The sequence below is a fragment of the Camelus bactrianus genome, chromosome X (assembly GCF_048773025.1).
Source record: "Camelus bactrianus isolate YW-2024 breed Bactrian camel chromosome X, ASM4877302v1, whole genome shotgun sequence".
NCBI lineage: Eukaryota > Metazoa > Chordata > Mammalia > Artiodactyla > Camelidae > Camelus > Camelus bactrianus.
In genome coordinates, this window is record NC_133575.1 from 104,915,340 (window position 1) to 104,929,157 (window position 13,818).

General features: G+C 41.4%; 1 protein-coding gene across 7 annotated transcripts in view; it reads right to left on the minus strand.

Moving 5' to 3' along the window:
- Positions 1-13,818, minus strand: part of ARHGEF6 (Rac/Cdc42 guanine nucleotide exchange factor 6) — a 95,441-nt gene that overhangs the window by 53,107 nt on the left and 28,516 nt on the right. For all 7 annotated transcript variants that reach the window (XR_012504800.1, XM_010952521.3, XM_045514895.2 and 4 more), the window contains 3 exons: positions 12,211-12,335; positions 10,717-10,918; positions 6-76 (listed from right to left, as the gene is read on the minus strand). Coding sequence is in view for 6 of the 7 variants with exons in the window: in XM_010952521.3 (XP_010950823.2) it covers positions 6-76; positions 10,717-10,918; positions 12,211-12,335 (398 nt within the window). In the remaining variant the exon portion in view is untranslated. The remainder of the gene's footprint in view (positions 1-5; positions 77-10,716; positions 10,919-12,210; positions 12,336-13,818) is intronic.

Here is a 13,818-nt window from a genome sequence, read left to right on the forward strand (position 1 = left end):
CTCACCACGGTATAATAATTCTTGGTAAGTGGCGTAGTTTCAAATCCTTTGACAGCCTTGGGGGAGAGCGGTCTCTCTGTGAAAAAGACATTGAAATTATGTTAATATTGTACAAGTCTAAGATGAACATTTTATTACACAGGTCAACTAACATACTGTAAATATTGTCAAGTGGAAGGAGCGATGGAAATGTACGTTCCTAAACAAGTGAAACTATAATCTTAGGAAACTATAGATGGTCAAGTTAGAGCTTCTTGTCCAGGGTCCTCAATTTCTGAGGGGGAGAGTAAACCAAGGAGTTGATGTCTAGCCTGTTAATGACAGGATCAAGGCAAGAACTTCAGGTCCAGTTCGGGCTGTTTCTTCATTCCAGTCTGCCTCTCCATTCAACGTATTCAAAACCGATAAGCAAAGCCAGCGTTAACCAAATGTGTGTGTGTGTGTGTGTATGTGTGTGTGTGTGTGTGTGTGTGTTTAACTTACAACTTACTAGACAAGTATAATATAACATAGACAGTAGTGGCCAACCTCTCTTGGGGCTGTCAACTGTGCCAAAAATAAAATAATCAGTATCTTTAACACATTGAAAACTGGCAGAAAATCTCTTCTTTTATGTATCATTTTAATATCACTACATTGTGCTGTAAAATGCTGCCTTTCTTTTACAAGCTTAGTCTTAGCTCTTAAACTCATGGCTGAGAGACATCCTAGGACATTTTCTTCTTTAATAAAGAAACCACTTAACAAAAATACAAGACAGTGATCATAAATGTTTAACAGCACCCCTACATACTATCTTCCCTCCCCTCATTTTCTCCTTTGCTTCATTTTGTTTCATAGTCCATTTTTATCTTGCTATATCGTGTGCTGCTTTAAAACTCTTTCTGAAGTATGGTGGAGGATAAATAATCAAGTAATATCAACAGGCATTGATTTTTTTCTGTTTCAAAAATAGTATTTTCTAGTTTTAAATCTATTATATTCCCACCCTAAAAATGCAAAAATAGAAAATAAAAAAACCAATAATTAGCCCATCACTCAGAAGCTAACCATCCCGCAGAGTAACATTTTAAAGTATGTCTTTCCATATGTGTTTGTGAACACACACACACACGGACCTTTCCTACTTCACCTACAGCTTTGTATTTCTCCTATTACAACATTATTATTTTCCCATTTAACCTTGATTTCTAATTACTATTACATTTAAAATATCCCTTATGTTTATTTGGCACTTAACAGCTTTTAAGGCATTTTATTTGATCCTTACAACAACCCTATCAGGCAGAGATGATCTCATTTTGCAGAAGTCACTAAGGTTCGGGAGGTTGAAGTCAGCTGCCTCAGGACATGAATCTGGGACATGGTAGAATCAAGACTGAAGCCCAGGTGTGTCTTGACAAGAGCCTGTGCTCCTAACCCACACGGTATCCAGAGATTAAGCTACCGAATGGCCCTGTTGATGGCATGAGCAGTGATTCCCGCTAGAGTACAAAGGGGCCATCAGTTTGATCTGGGATGGTCAGAGAAGACCTTGCTGGGCTGGGGGGACTTGATCTGTCCCTAGAGGGTGGCTGGAATTCCAACAGGCCGAGAAGACAGTAGAGAATTTTCTAGGCAGAGAAGGTTCCAGAAGCAGAGCTGTAGAAATGGCAATGCTCAAGGCAGGGCTGTTCCTGGACGGTGAACTGTCCAGCCGAGCCAGGCTGGATGAAGTGGAAATAAAGCAAAAATGCAGCAATGCGGGCCAATACTGTCACTCCTCAATGATGGAAAACGGGGCACAGCCAGTTTGGGGAAGCTTCATGCTACTTTGAGATCGGCCTGGATCCACATGGTGGCTTCACAAGGCTTTCCTGGGGGAAGCTGAGCAATGCAGAGCCACCCAGCCTGTTACTTGAGATTGTAAGTGGCAGAGGCAGGACTTGAACCCAAGTATTATATTGCCAAGCCTGGTGTTTGTCTTAGTCCTCCACAGTTTTGCACTTTCAGACATATTCAAAATGGACAGTTACTCCATTCTTTTAGGTTTTCATTAGGCAAGTTTTCTACGATGTAGCCATCATGGTTCTACTTAGAACCCAGCTGTTTGTGCAATTATGATGAAAATCAGTCTTGCTAAAAATGAAATCTTCTAAAGAAACCAGCAAGTTGCAGTCACCTTTCGAAAGCAAGGCTAAAAGGAAGAGTGAAAAGTAATGGAGAGCCCGCCAAGAGATAGAAGAGGAAAGGCCACAGGAATGGGTTGTTGTAAAATGAAACAGAATGTTAACTGTGTAAAGTAGAACGGAGAAACAGGAATTGAAAAGGAAGCAGTGGCTGGCGTGGAGATCCCTGGGTGGCCGAACAGGGTGCGGAAAGAGCTGGCGCTTTGATAAGATGAATAAAATTGTGAACAAAAAGGATTTCCTGTATAGCACAGGAAACTATATTCAATATCCTGTAATAAACCATAATGGAAAAGTATCGAAAAAAAGAATATATCTTTATACATGTATACATTTTGCTGTACACCTGAAACTAACACAATATTGTAAATCAACTATACTTTCAACTATACGTCAATAAAAAAATTACAGTGAAAAAAATTGTTTTAATAAAATAAAACTGTCAAACCCCTAGCAAGACAGACAGAGAAAAAAAAGAGAGAAGACACAAATTACTGATATCAGGAGTGAAACACGAGGTATCACTACAGACCCCGGAGATACCGAAAAGATAATAAAAAAGTACTATGAACAACTCTAAACACATAAATTTGATAATCAGGTATGAAATGAAGCAACTCTTCAGAAAACAAAAACTACCACAAATCACCCAATGTGAAATACACCATTTGAATAGCCTTATAACTATTAGGGAAACTGAATTCATAAGTTTAAAACTCTGGAAAAAGAAATTTCCAGGCCCATATGGCTTCAATGGAGAATTCTACCACATGTTTAAGGAAGAAGGAATATCAATTCTCCCCAGTCTCTTACAGAAAATAAAAGAGAAGAGATCACTTTTCAACTCATTTTATAAAGTCACTATATTACACTGACACCAAAACTGGACAAAGACAGTACAAAAAAGAAAACTGCAGACCCATACCCCTCATAAATTTAGATGCAAAAACTTAAACAAAGTATTGGCAAAGAGCATTCAGCAGTATTGTAAAAGAATTGTATACCATGGAACTCATCCCAGGGATACAAGGGTGATTAAATACTCAAAAATCCATCAATTGAACCCAGGACATGAATTGTCTAAAAAGAAAAATCACAAGATAATATCAATGGATGCAGAAAAAGCACATGAGAAAATTCAACACCCATTCAAGAAAAAAAAACTTTCAGGAAAAAAATAGAAATAAAGAGGAAATTCTTCAAGTCAATAAAGAGCATCTGCCAAAAACCTACAGCTAGCATCTTTCACAGTGGTGAGAGACCTAAAGCTGAATGCTCTCCCCCGAAGATCAGGAACAAGGCAAGGACGCCTGCTGTCACCGCTCTGACTCAGCATCGTGCTGGAAGGTCCAGTTCTCCCCCGTCGTCTTGGTGTAGGACGGGGGAGCAACACAGAGAGTAGAAGGAAGACAGATTTGGAAGGACCACCTTGGAAAAATCTTTTTAAAATGTAGCTCTTGCAAACGACTGGCTCCATGAAAAAATTCAAGGTGTGGATGCAAAGAGAGAAACACCAGCATGAGGCCTCAGTGACAGTTTCTTGCCTCTGGTTCCTCCCTTGCCCTTTGCACCCCACCCCCAGCCGGCCCCTGTTGACTCCCACTGCGTGCAGTTCTCACCGAAACCTGCTCTCAGGGACATGCAGAGAAGGAATACATACGTGGAGGTCCAGAGGAGACAAGTTCGGTCCTTGCAGGTGGTTCAAAGTGACCGTAGGGGAGCAAAATTTGCTAGCCTAAAATATCTCTCTCTTTGGCATGTGGATTATTTTGAGCTGAAAACAGTCAGGGTCCAAAGGACTCAGGGTGTTTTTCTTTTTACCTCCCCCTCAGCTGCCTAAAGAATTTAGATGGACAGCCTGTCCCTGGAATAGAGCTATCAGCAGAGACACCTGCAAAGAATATGGGCTTAGCGTGGTATGGGAAACTCAGAGATCAGAGTCCACTGCCTGTCCCCTTGTCCCTGAAGGGCCCAGCAAACATTTGTTTACCAAACATTTGCTTTTCCAGCCCCATGTGAACTGTCCTCCTCCCCTCTGAGGTCCCAAACCATTACTCCCAACATCCTCTTTTGTCTTGAACAGAAGATGGTATTTAAGGTGAGGGTTTTGTCCTTTTCGGCGACTCACCCAGTTTTCCTGGGTCTCTCCCATGTTACTAAACTTTCGTGTGATTTTCTCCTGTGAATCTGTCTCATGTCAATTTAATTCTTAGACCAGCCAGAAGAACCTAGAAGGGTAGAAGGAAATGTCTTTCTCCCCGATATGACCTATTCAGAACTAACATGAAAACATAAACACTTGAAGGTAGTGTCTCTAAGGCAATGAAAAAAGTGGTCAATTCAATTAAATCAGTGAAAAAAAATCAGTGTAGTGAAGAATTCACACGGATTATTTAGCATAAAATAACTCGAACAATAACAGTACCATAACTATAAGAAACCCTCCTAATTCTGATGTAAAGATCCCTTTCATATATATATATGAATATATATACACACACCAGAAACTAACACAACATTGTAAATCAACTATACTTCAATTTTTAAAAACCCCTTTCCAGTTAACTCTTGCTTCTTTCTCCTCCCTTGCTGAGGTACAGATTCTTATGCCAGTTGATGGTGACAGATCAAAAAGAAATCTAGTGACAACTAGTTTTTTTCTGGACATGAAACATCTATGTGATACACCCAGGGGATTAAAACAGGAAGTCTAGATATAAAGCCCAATCGGAGTTTTGGTTTATAATGAGTAGGAAAAGTCACTTCTTAATCTGCCTTAATACAAATTTAATTAGCCACCTCACCTAATCCCCTCATTTGACATCTATATTTACCTGCTAATAAGAAGTTTTAGGAGGATTTAATGACCCCTAAACTGAATCAGTTGCAGAAAACAGAACTGGCTTAAAACATCTGCTCCAATCACACTCGCCTCAATATTTTCTTGGCATGAAAATTTTGCCAGGAAAATTTTAATGCAAGGTCCTGACAAAACCCTTAGCTTTTTTTGGCAACAAAGACAAAAATTAAAGAGAGATATAATTTACTATGTCACTGATGGACTGGCAGAAATTATTCTGATGTATAAATAACATGTTAATTTACAAGTTACCAATGACTTTTAAGAGAAAGGACTAAAAATTGGATCAATGTCTAATTTTGATTTATAATATATTTCTGACTCAAATGAAATAAAGGAGCAAAGGCCCTTAATATATCTTCTGTAGTTTATATAATGACTAAGTTATTCATACGTGTATATTTTTCATGCCATAGATTTTTGAAAAAAAATTTTTTGCTCAGAATAGGGTTTTTCTCACGTAACAAGAAATTGAAAAAAAAAAAAGAAATTGAGAGGTGGCAGGTAAGACTGGTAACAACGGCTTCCTAATGTCACCAGTGTCTGGGTTCCATCATCCTTGGTGAGAGGCTTTTATCAATCATCATGGTCACAAAAACCCACTCTATCTTGGGGGAGTGGTTGGTAGAGCTCAGTGGTAGAGCACATGCTTGGTGTGCATGAGGTCCTGGGTTCAACCCCCGGTGCCTCCGTCAAGAGAAGAAAAAAAAACCTACTCTATCTTCAGCCATAAGCTCATGTTGAAAGGAGGTGTGTGTGTGTGTGTGATTTATACTCAAATATTCTATTTCTTGACTTTCTACAGTATTAGCTTGGTGGTTCTGTAAGTCCTCAGAAATCAACCTCCTCCAGAAGAGAGGAAGAAGCTATCCCCAGGGCTTCAGCCATAATTATCTCTAGACACACTACTATCTATAAAATTGATAAACAAGGACCTACTGTATAGCACAGGGAATTATATTCAATACCTTGTAATAATCTATAATGGAAAAGAACCTGAAAATATTTATACATATGTATATGTATATTTATAACTATACACCTGAAACTAACATTGTAAATCAACTACACTTCAATTAAAAAATAAATAGAAAATAAATAAAAGCTACAGTGGAATCTAAGACAGAAAAGACCACTCCCCAAGGGCGAACTTCCCAGACCATGAGGTGCCCTTGTCAATAATAGGTTCGAGGGAAGAAAACTGAGCCCAGGTCCCCAGCAGCAGAGCCGTCTGCAGGTGAGGGTTGTAGGGGCTGAGGTTGCTTGGTTTTGTCTCTAAGACCATACTCAAGAATCTGAAGGATCTGCCTGAATGGTACCCCAGGCTACTATGAACCAATTTGTCAGAATTGCTGACTATTCAAGTGACCTGTGTTACCCATTTGCCCCAATAGTAAGCAGATGGGAAGCTCTTTAGTTCCACGCCTGATTCAGTTCATAAAGGACCCAGAAGTTGTACAGCAGAGGGGTGTAAAACGCTAAATTGAAGGTCTCATTTGTTTGAGATAGGCATTTAATCTATATATCATTTTTTAAAAACTCTTCAAAGATAAATTTTCTTTTCTAAGCTTACACATCAGGATGGACTTCATGGAAAGAAATTTAAAACTTGACAAGTATTTTCTAGACCAAACATAAAACAGCACAGCATCGGATTTATAATGTCCCTCAGCAGCACCCTACATCGATTTTGGTCTTCTTACTGTTTAGTGCGGGCAGCAAGACTTGGGGTGGGAAAGAATTCAAGTCAGCAAAGACTCGGTATCTACCTTCCCAGGAAGACCTTAGCATTACACCTCGCTAATCTCTTCCAACTGTCCTCTAAACTCACTCTGCTCGATCCTACCACAGATCCATCACAGTTTTCCTTCTCCCCAGCCAATTGCTACGACTTAGATGGTCCTCCCCTCTCTTCTTGGCCTGTCCACACAGACTCCAGGTCTTTGAGGATTCCGCTCAAGCCCTAGCTCCTCCAGGAAGTCTCTCCCAACCTCTCCGGCCACAGCGTACTCTCTGTCCACTGATGATCTGCTATCTACTTTACACTCCCTCGTCCATCACTTCATACTGTCACTGGTCAGTTTCATCTCCAGCTCTTAACCTCACTCCCGCGCTCCAAATCCATATGGCCAACCTGCTAGAAATCTTCAGAACTATGACATGCTGGCACCTCCACTCAACATGTCCCAAAACAACCCATCATCTTCAGTGCCAATCATCCCCCTCAACACACACACACACACACACACACACACAATCTCCTCCTCCTCCTATCTTCTCTATTAATGGAGTTCAGCATGTATCAAACATTCCCTATGTCTAAAGCACTGCATTAGGCACTTTGGAGACAGAAAGGTATACAAAGATAAATAATTTCCCTTTGATCTCCCTGTCGGGACGAATTAGGGACCCCTCTTCTGCTCACTACTCTCCAAAGTGCCCTGTATTTAGACCTTACCTATCATGCTAACAATATCTTCCCTTCACTAGACTATGAACATCATGAGGGCAAGAGGTATGCCTTAGGTTTTGCTGCCCCAGCAGTGCCCAGGTCAAAGACCAATATCCTAGTCATTGTAAATAAACTTTTGCTGGAAGGCTAGGTGGACGACATCACGTGCCCTCAATGAGCTCACCAGCAAGCTGGACCCCTAGACTTGAAGTCATCCTCACCTCTTCTCTTTTCATCGTAACTAATCATCAGCAAGTTTTTCTTGATTCTATTTTCACACTATTACTGCATCCATCCACTTTCTCTTCCTCTCCACTATTACCCAAGTTTCCCACACCACTATCTGCGTTGCCTGGACCTCTGCAGTAGTCTTTGCTGGTTTCCCCACATCCTTATTGGTCATCCCCACCACTTCCCTGCAATCTAGCCCCAACACCACCACTAGAAAGATCTCTCTAAACCACATGCTATCCCCTGCTTAAAGCTTTTCATTGGCATCCTTCTTAATGTAGCTCCACCTCAAGCCCCCCCTTCTCTTCATCAACCCAAATCATCCTACCACCCACCCCATGCTTTCCTACTTCCCAGCTTTAACTTAATGACTCTTTCTAACTTTCTTCTGCCAGTCAGAAGCCTCTTTTCAATATTCAAAACCCAATTCAAGTGCTGTTTTCCTCTTAGTTTATTGTTAATCAAATCATTTCTTTACTCCTCCAAAAGCTTCATAGGTAGAACTTTGTGTTACTCTGTCCTATCGTATCATGGTTGGTTGTCTACACACCTATCTTGATTACTAGACTGTCAGGTCCTTGGGGTCAGGGTCCAAGAGGACAGATTATTGTAACTCTCTCTCCACCAAGTACTCAGGAGGTGCTCAATGAACAAGGTGAACAGAATTAAATGACCTTCCCACAATAATCATTCATTTTACAAATATTTACTGAGCCAAACCAACACAGAAAAAAAAACCCACCTCTGCCCTGGTGGCACTTACAGTCTAATGGTAGGATACAGGCAGTAAAGGAAATAAATAAGTAAATGTACACTATGTTAGATATAGAGAAATGGTAAATAAAAACTAAAACAGGGAAGGGGTATAGGAGCAGTGGAAATAGGGTTCAATTTTCCCCTGGGTGGCCAGGGAAGGTGCTACTGTGAAGATGACAAGTGAGAAAAGACCTGAAGCAGGCAAGGGAACCAGCTGTGCGGATATCTGGGGAGAGTGCTCCAGGTGGAGGGACCGCAGGTGAGGCAGGAGCATATCTGGAACAGGCAACCAGGAGGCCAGTGTGGCAGCAGTGGAATGAGCGAGGCGGAGACAGGTCAGAAAGGGGGTCAGAGGGACAACAAGAGGCCAGATCCTGGGGGGGAGGGTATAGCTCAGTGGTAGAACACATACTTAGCATGCACGAGGTCCTGGGTTCAGTCCCCAATACTACCATTAAAACAAATAACTAAATAAAAACCTAATTACCTCCCCCACAAAATAAACAATTTTTTTAATAAAAATAAATATTTTTTTAAAAAGAGGCCAAATCCTGGAGGGCCTTGTAGGCTATTGGGATGACCTTGACCCTTACTCTTTTTGAGATGGGGAGTCATTATATTACTCAAGTTAGATTCTGAAAGAATCTGGCTACTGAGTTTAAATTAGATTCTAAGAGTGACAAGGACAGGAGCAGGGATATCAGTGAGGAAGCTACTGCAATAAACTAGGTGGGAGACAGTTCATATACTTCCAGTCCTGGGCCTTCCCCAAGGAGCAGGCCTCCTTGGCCTCAGCTATCCAGGCCTATCTTTGACAGCTGGATAAGATGCTCCTAAAGCTTAGGTTACCTCAGTGCTCAAACCAGAGCCAGAGCTTGCCAGGTGAGTCCTTAACTGAGTTCTAAACCAAAGAGAGTACAGGAGAAACTCGAAGGGAATGGGTGGAAGCTCAGGGCGGTCCACAGGGAGGGGCCAGACCGCCAGACAAGGCATCTCAGTGAGGGACACTATAATGTCTGCTTCTCACGTCCCCTCAACAATGCTTGGGATTCCCAGGCAAGGAAGCAAGAGCTGTTCCTTTTAGTTTTGCAGATGAAGGCACTGAATCAGGGAACAGAATTAGAGTGAATCTGGAAAATTATTTAGAGATCCTAACGACCAGATTACACCAACTGAAAGATGTAGCAAGGGATAAAAATCAGCTGTGAAAATCATCAAAACCAAGGAAGTTCCAGGCAAAGCCCATGAAAATACTTCAGGGCTCAACAGAAACTTCTGACTTCCCAGTAATAAAAAATACTAAGTCTACACATCCACATATAATTATAAATCTGTTAGTAAACACTTATTCCAGTAAAGGAGATGCCCCACCTTCACCCAACACACAACACAGAAAAGTATGAAACTAAATTGTATCTCAAGGCCTATAATTTTGTTAATTAATAGTATTAATTTTGAGACATTCAAAAATGCACTAAGGAGCTTACTACTTAAAGGAGCCCCTGGGTAAATATTTTGAAGAGTGAAGAGATACAATAAAATGAATAACTGAACATTTATTTTATCTGTATTGTGACATATTTTTATAATGCAGAGGTGGGGGAGCTTTGGTAATATAGGTGGGACCGACTTTCTTAAATAATAAAAGGCAAGTAAGTTACCTAAGAAAGTTCTAGAAAGATTATGGATGCGTGATTAGATTTCATTCTCTGGGTATCATTACGAAAAAGGGTAAGCAGTTAGCAGTATGCAATGACTTAAGAACAATCTTATTCACAATCAAAGCGGCCAGACAGCTTCCTGCAGTCCTGTCATTGCTATTTCTCCTACACATCTCTGAAGCATTTAGACTTAGGTCTGCTTACAGAGCTTAGGGCTAAAAAAGGAAGTTAGCACATGGCCTCTCTTATTATTGTATTCTGCCATGGTGATTCTTAGCTTAGCAGGAAGAACTATGTACTATATTATGTGGGCTAGAATTAGTTGACAGAAGGGGACATAGTTAAGGTGGAACAGTTGTCTGAGCTTTGAATTCTTCTGCTTTTTTAGTTTTTTGCTGCCTTGGTGTAATCTAAATACAACTTCGTTTCAAAATATCGAATCACAGATTTTTCCCAGTTCTGTTCTAGGCTTATTTTTGACATACACATACAAGTACAAACAATTTCTGTTCACCAATTAAAAGCACAAGATTATCTGTCAGAATACCAAGAGTCACATTCAAAAATGCTTTGCAAAGATTTACTTACCACTGGATTTAATTTCTCGGACATAATTACTAGGGAACCAGCCTGTTCTCCCATTTAATGTTCCTTCCCACCAGCCTCCTTCTTCAACTCGAGTGACATAAATGATGTCCCCCTTACAGACCGACAGCTCATCTTCATTAGTCTGCTTAAAGTTGAATCTTGCCTTTACTATCAACTGGTGGCTTCCATTTTCCGTCATCTCCTAGAGAAACAAAAGCCACACCAGATTAGGCGCTCATCTAAATGAGGCAGGGGCAGAGATTCTATGAATTCAGGAAGATAAAGCGGGGTGACCAAGAATAAAGCCCCAGGTCCACCTCAGCCTTGAATGTTTAACTTAGGCCTAACATGAGTAGGCCTTTGGTGGGGCTAGTGTGGGGTCGGGGGATTAATAAAGGCTTCAAAATCGTTTGCAAACTTTTGCATTTGTGATAACGCGTATTTTGGAGGCAGTCATAGCTTTTCCTTCCTTCTCCCTCACCAATTATCTAAAGATACTTATTTAAATGAGCCAGGAAACAAAGTAGAGTAATCAACTATCCTACCCGGCCTCTACCCAACACCCAGACATAGTCTTACATAATTATATGGCCAAGATTAGGTGCTAACCTACTCTCATCAAATCTGCCTCCCACCTCCCAATTACTAAGAACATCTTAAATTGGCTAAGACTTAGTCATATGCAAAGATCAAATATCTCAGAGTTACCTAAATCAGGAGAGCTTAACCTGTCATGGTCCCTTTGAGAAGCTGATAGCACAATGAGCCTGTACCCAAAACACAGACCCGTAAGTTCACGCACAGGAGATTTTGCATACAATTCGAGAGGGCCCAAGGGGTGTGGAACCAACATAGTGTTCATCAGCTTCTCAAAGGGATCTGTGATCTCAAAAGGTTAAGTGCTTTGGAAGTAATTAAAGCACTTTGGAAGTAATAGCTCCTGATGGCTTAAAGCAAGTGGGTGGCTTTTAACAAGGAATAAAGGTCTCAGAGGAGCAGAAGACAGAGCGCAAGCTCCCCTTAAGACCAAATGCAAAGATAACTGAGCTAGCCCAACATGGGAGCTCATCATGGGCTCGACGGGAATGCAAAGAGAAAGAAACCGATGATGAGACAAAGAAACAGATATTGGTTGCCTGCTACGTGCCAGGCACTAGTTAGTTCTAATAAGCCGAGGGAGAGGGGAAATAAGAGCGAACTTCCCTCAGGAAGTCATCATAACGACTGACATTTGCATAGCATCCTCAGTTGCTCAATTCTAGGAAGGGACAGAAACTTTGGGGCTCCCACCCAGATTTGCTGACTCTCTGCCCCACATGCCTTTGATTTGCTCGAGGGGGCCAGCCTGAATTGGTGCGAGGTTTCAAATTTGTTTCCTCACAACGCCCCAAACAAACAGGATGGCCATCTCACCACCTATGGAGATGTAACCGAGATAGCAATCGAATTTTCCAGGTTTTAAAACAGGCAGAGGGAATTGGAGACTATACTTACCACTGGCTTTGACTGCCTTTGCAGCCCTGGAGCTGTGCCAGAAACTGCTCCCTGCGGGGTCGTCTGAGAACTATTAGCAGCACTAAGAGAAGAGGAACGTCCACATGGTCTCTCTGATAGCTGATCTGTGAAAAGAGGAAAAGGCACGGTCAAGAGAACCACTTGTGTCAGAAAAACATCTACAGAATAACATTCTCTTTCAGGGGACATTATCAAAGGCAATCTGACCATAATTCGGTTATCATGATGAACATGCCCAGCATATTTCATTCCCCCCCCTCCCTTTTTGGTGGCCAACTTCTCTTTCTTAACCTTACTGGCCATTGCTCTCCAGTAGAATGAAAAACAACGACAGAACCACATTTTCTCTTAACCCATTTCCCTACAACTCTTCCCTCCTGAACCAGTTGCAACAGTATGCCCTGTTAGCCCAGGCAGAACTATATTGGGTACCAAACAGCTGTTTGTGGCTCTCATTACTTTGAAATATTTCAAATTTCTCTCTTTGTTTTTTGGCCCATAAGTGAGTGGTTCTTTTCTTCCTCACATGGAACAGCATGTGGGGCACAGAGAATGTAAAATCCCCCTTGCGCCAGGGTGGGGCTGTGGGATGAGAATGAGGGAGAATGCGTGTCTGGGAAAGATGCGATCTTGATACTAGAATCTTTTTTGAAATTTTAAATCAAACTCAAGAGCCTTCTCCTTCCTTGAAACCTTGTGAAATTCGATCAGACCGGTGCTGAGCTGGGTGTTTTCAGTATGCTGAGCATGTGCGAAAGAGAGAAGCTGGCTTCCTGACAAATTCAAATGAGGGTTCTTTTCCTCTCCATTTATTTTTAAAAGATATAAACTGCAAAAGTCTCAAGCCCAAACATTCCCTAGGCGACAAGCTCAGTATCCAAGTGATTTCCTTGATGCTGTGGGTTTAACTTTCACCTCCTTGTATTTTATAAATATCTGTGGCAAGGGAAGAGACTGTAAAACTTGCTCAGAGAGTTTGGCAGAGGAACGTATAATTTGTATGGCATAATGTTAGAATTATATGCTCCTCCCTGCCCAGAACTGGAGAGTTGTCATGTGTGTTAAATATAGTTACTTGAATTAGCTGTACTTTCTGCAATAGCTCAAAAGCATTTCCTTCCAAATAGCAAAAGAACAACTTCAGAGAAGTATTTTTACATTTATTGCTATTATATACAGCTCCTTTGACTAAAACTATAATTACTTGATAGCTTCCTAGATGCTCCAGCCTATCTGGCACTTGATTATATTGTCTGCCCTTGATCTCTAATTGCTTTACGTGGGTAAGTTGAGTCTCCCTAAATAGACAGTAATTTGCTCAAGGGCGGGGACCCTGTCTTCCACTTCCTTTGTGGCACCTGGCAATGCTGGGCAAACAGCCTGTTGACTCTCAACCAGTTTGAGCAACGAGACCCGTGTTTGGGCATCAGGGCTGTGGAGTCAGCCAGATGTGGGTCTGAACCCCAGGAATGCTGCTTACTTTCTTGGTTGGCAACTACGGGCCTCACTTTCCTTATCTGTACAATGGACCTAATAATGATACCTCCTCCTAGGGTGGTTTCAAAGACTGAATGAGACCACCGACGG